We start from the raw sequence: 2,466 nt of genomic DNA, 5'->3' as shown, positions 1-2,466 counted from the left end.
CATATTGCGTCAAAGTCTCATTCGGAGGCACAAGGACTGAGTTGTGTCGGTCAATGCCTAAATACCTTCGTTGACTTTCTCGAAATTGTAACTGTCAACAGTGACGTGGGTGCCAAGGCGCGAATGTGCTGACTGTTTGTTTGATGACAGGGGATACTTCGTCTTGTCCTCGTTTACCACCAAACCCATTCGCTTTGCTTCCTTATCCAACTTGGAAAATGCAGAACAGACGTCGCGGTTTTTAATACCGATGATATCGATCATCGACTGCGGGCTCGATCTCCACAACTTTCCGAGCTGCTACCTTTTAGTAGGGCGGAAAAGTTTTCCCTCCATAACTTAAGTACGCTCTGGACATCGGTTACTAGGTCGCCATTGTTGTTCTTACAGGAGTACGCCCTGGTCTCGAAACCTTCCGTAAGTCGCCTAACTCTCCGGTAAAATTTTCGGGCATTCTTCCTGTCGGCCAGCATTTTCAGCTCTTCGCACTCACGCATTTCGGCCTCTCTCTTCTTATTGCGGCAAATACGTCTCGCTTCCCTCTTCAGATCCCTATAGCGCCCGATCGTAGCGTGGCCCTGTAGGCGGCATCTCTTTTCTCTGCAGCTTCCTGACACTCCTCATCGTACCAGTTGTTCTTTCGGGCTCGCTGAAATCTGACTACTTCTACGGCGCCGGTACTTAATCAGCGGGAAATATGGTTCCACTGCTCGCATATGTCGGTTTGTTGAAGACTGCTCTCTGAGGGCAGGTGTGCGAGTCGAGTAGCGAAAGCGCTGGCTGTCTGTTGTGATTGCAGCTTTTCGACGTTAACCTTTCCTTGCATGTTTGGGCGCACATTTTTTGCTGCACAGAGGCGGGTGCGTATCTTGGCTGCAACAAGATAGTGGTCCGAGTCGATGTTTGGGCCTCGGAGTGTGCGTAAGTCGATCAGCCTCAATCCGTTGTCGGACGTTTCGTCGTGGAGGCTGAATTTTCCGACGGTGGTTCCAAAGATCCCTTCCTTGCCCACCCTGGCATTGAAGTCGCCAAGCACGATTTTGATATCATGACGGGGGCAGCGCTCGTACGTGCGCTCCAAGCGCTCATAGAAGAGGTCCTTTTATGCCTCATCCTTCTCTTCCGTCGGGCATGGGCGCAGATGGGCGAGATGTTGAAGAATCTCGCTTTGATGCGGATTGTGGCTAGACGCTCGTCCACCGGGGTGAACGAGAGTGCTCGGCGACGGAGTCTCTCTCCGACCACAAATCCAACTCCGAGTTTGCGCTCCTTTACATGGCAGCTGTATTAGACGTCGCAAGGCCCCAGACATTGCTTGCCTTTCCCCGTCCAACGCATTTCTTGGATGGCGGTGATGTCAGCTTTTGTTCTTACGAGGACATCAACCAGCCGGGCAGAAGCACCTTCCCCATTAAGTGTCCGGACATTCCAGGTGCATGCCCTCAAATCTTAGTCCTTTAAACGTTTGCCGTGGTCGTCATCATAAGAGGGGGTCTCATCCGAGGCTTTGCCTTGCTTCTTCACTGGAAGTGGTTTTTACGTGGCGGGTCCTAAACCCAGCGCACAACCCATTGCTACCAAATTGCCAAATTTAAAAAAACATCAGACCTACAGTGTTTGTTTTCATACGGTTTGTTGTAAACACATTAAAATAATTTATTTGAAAGCACGCAATTCGGTCCAGTGTAAATGTAAGTATTATTATATCACTTCATTATTGTATTGTGCGATTCACTGCATCGTAGGTTTCAGTTTTGTGATCGCTGACATTTGGGCGTGCTTCATAAGTGCATATTGTTACCCCATGGTAATGTGCCTCATTGAACTCGCCGCGAAGGCCTATGATAAAAAAAAAGTAAAAACGAATTTGTCACAAGATTTTAGTTTCGGCCTCTATGCTCACCAATATAGTAGATCCGTGCTACATCGTCACCGTAATTAGAAGGAAAATGTAAAGAAAGGTGATGAACGGATGAGAAAGTTACCACCCTGGAAAAGACAGAGAAAAATAGTTTGATATTATGTTAGTTGGATCATTTATTACTAAGTTTTTTTATACTTTTTTATACTGTACTTTGCAGGGTGAAAAGGAACCATGTTTGATGATATCGCACATTTAATAACACCGTGCGACAGAAACAAAAAATTTTAAAAACACAAAGAGGATAGCAACAGAGCTTCAAATACAGACAATCAATACAAAAGTAAACCAATACGTAGATAGTCAGGCGGCAATTAAGGCAGTTACCTCATATAGTATTTCATCCATAAACGTACTTCGCAGCCGGGAAACCATTGACAGGCTGGTCGCCGACAGAAGGCTGCATATCTATTGGGTACCCACAAGGGAATAGAGGATAATAAAATAGCACATGAGACTGCCAACTCTCGAACAGACAAACAACATTTGTAGACCACTTCAACACTTGTACAACGAAATATACGATAATACGATTAGGCAGTTTA

General features: G+C 46.4%; 1 protein-coding gene across 1 annotated transcript; it reads right to left on the bottom strand.

Moving 5' to 3' along the window:
* Nucleotides 1-1,609: 1,609 nt before the first annotated feature.
* On the bottom strand, nt 1,610-1,989 carry LOC118749318 (PITH domain-containing protein GA19395; the record flags this gene model as incomplete). Its single annotated transcript, XM_036484114.1, is given in 2 exon segments — nt 1,610-1,839; nt 1,904-1,989. Coding segments are annotated over 2 exon segments (211 nt in total), but the record flags the coding sequence as incomplete, so codon positions are not given.
* Nucleotides 1,990-2,466: the final 477 nt, after the last annotated feature.

This window comes from Rhagoletis pomonella, unplaced genomic scaffold (genome assembly GCF_013731165.1).
Source record: "Rhagoletis pomonella isolate Grant_MI unplaced genomic scaffold, Rhpom_1.0 Rhpom_scaffold_00015, whole genome shotgun sequence".
Taxonomy (NCBI): Eukaryota; Metazoa; Arthropoda; class Insecta; order Diptera; family Tephritidae; genus Rhagoletis; species Rhagoletis pomonella.
Note: the sequence above shows the minus strand (reverse complement) of the source record. Positions and strands in the feature narration are given on the sequence as shown.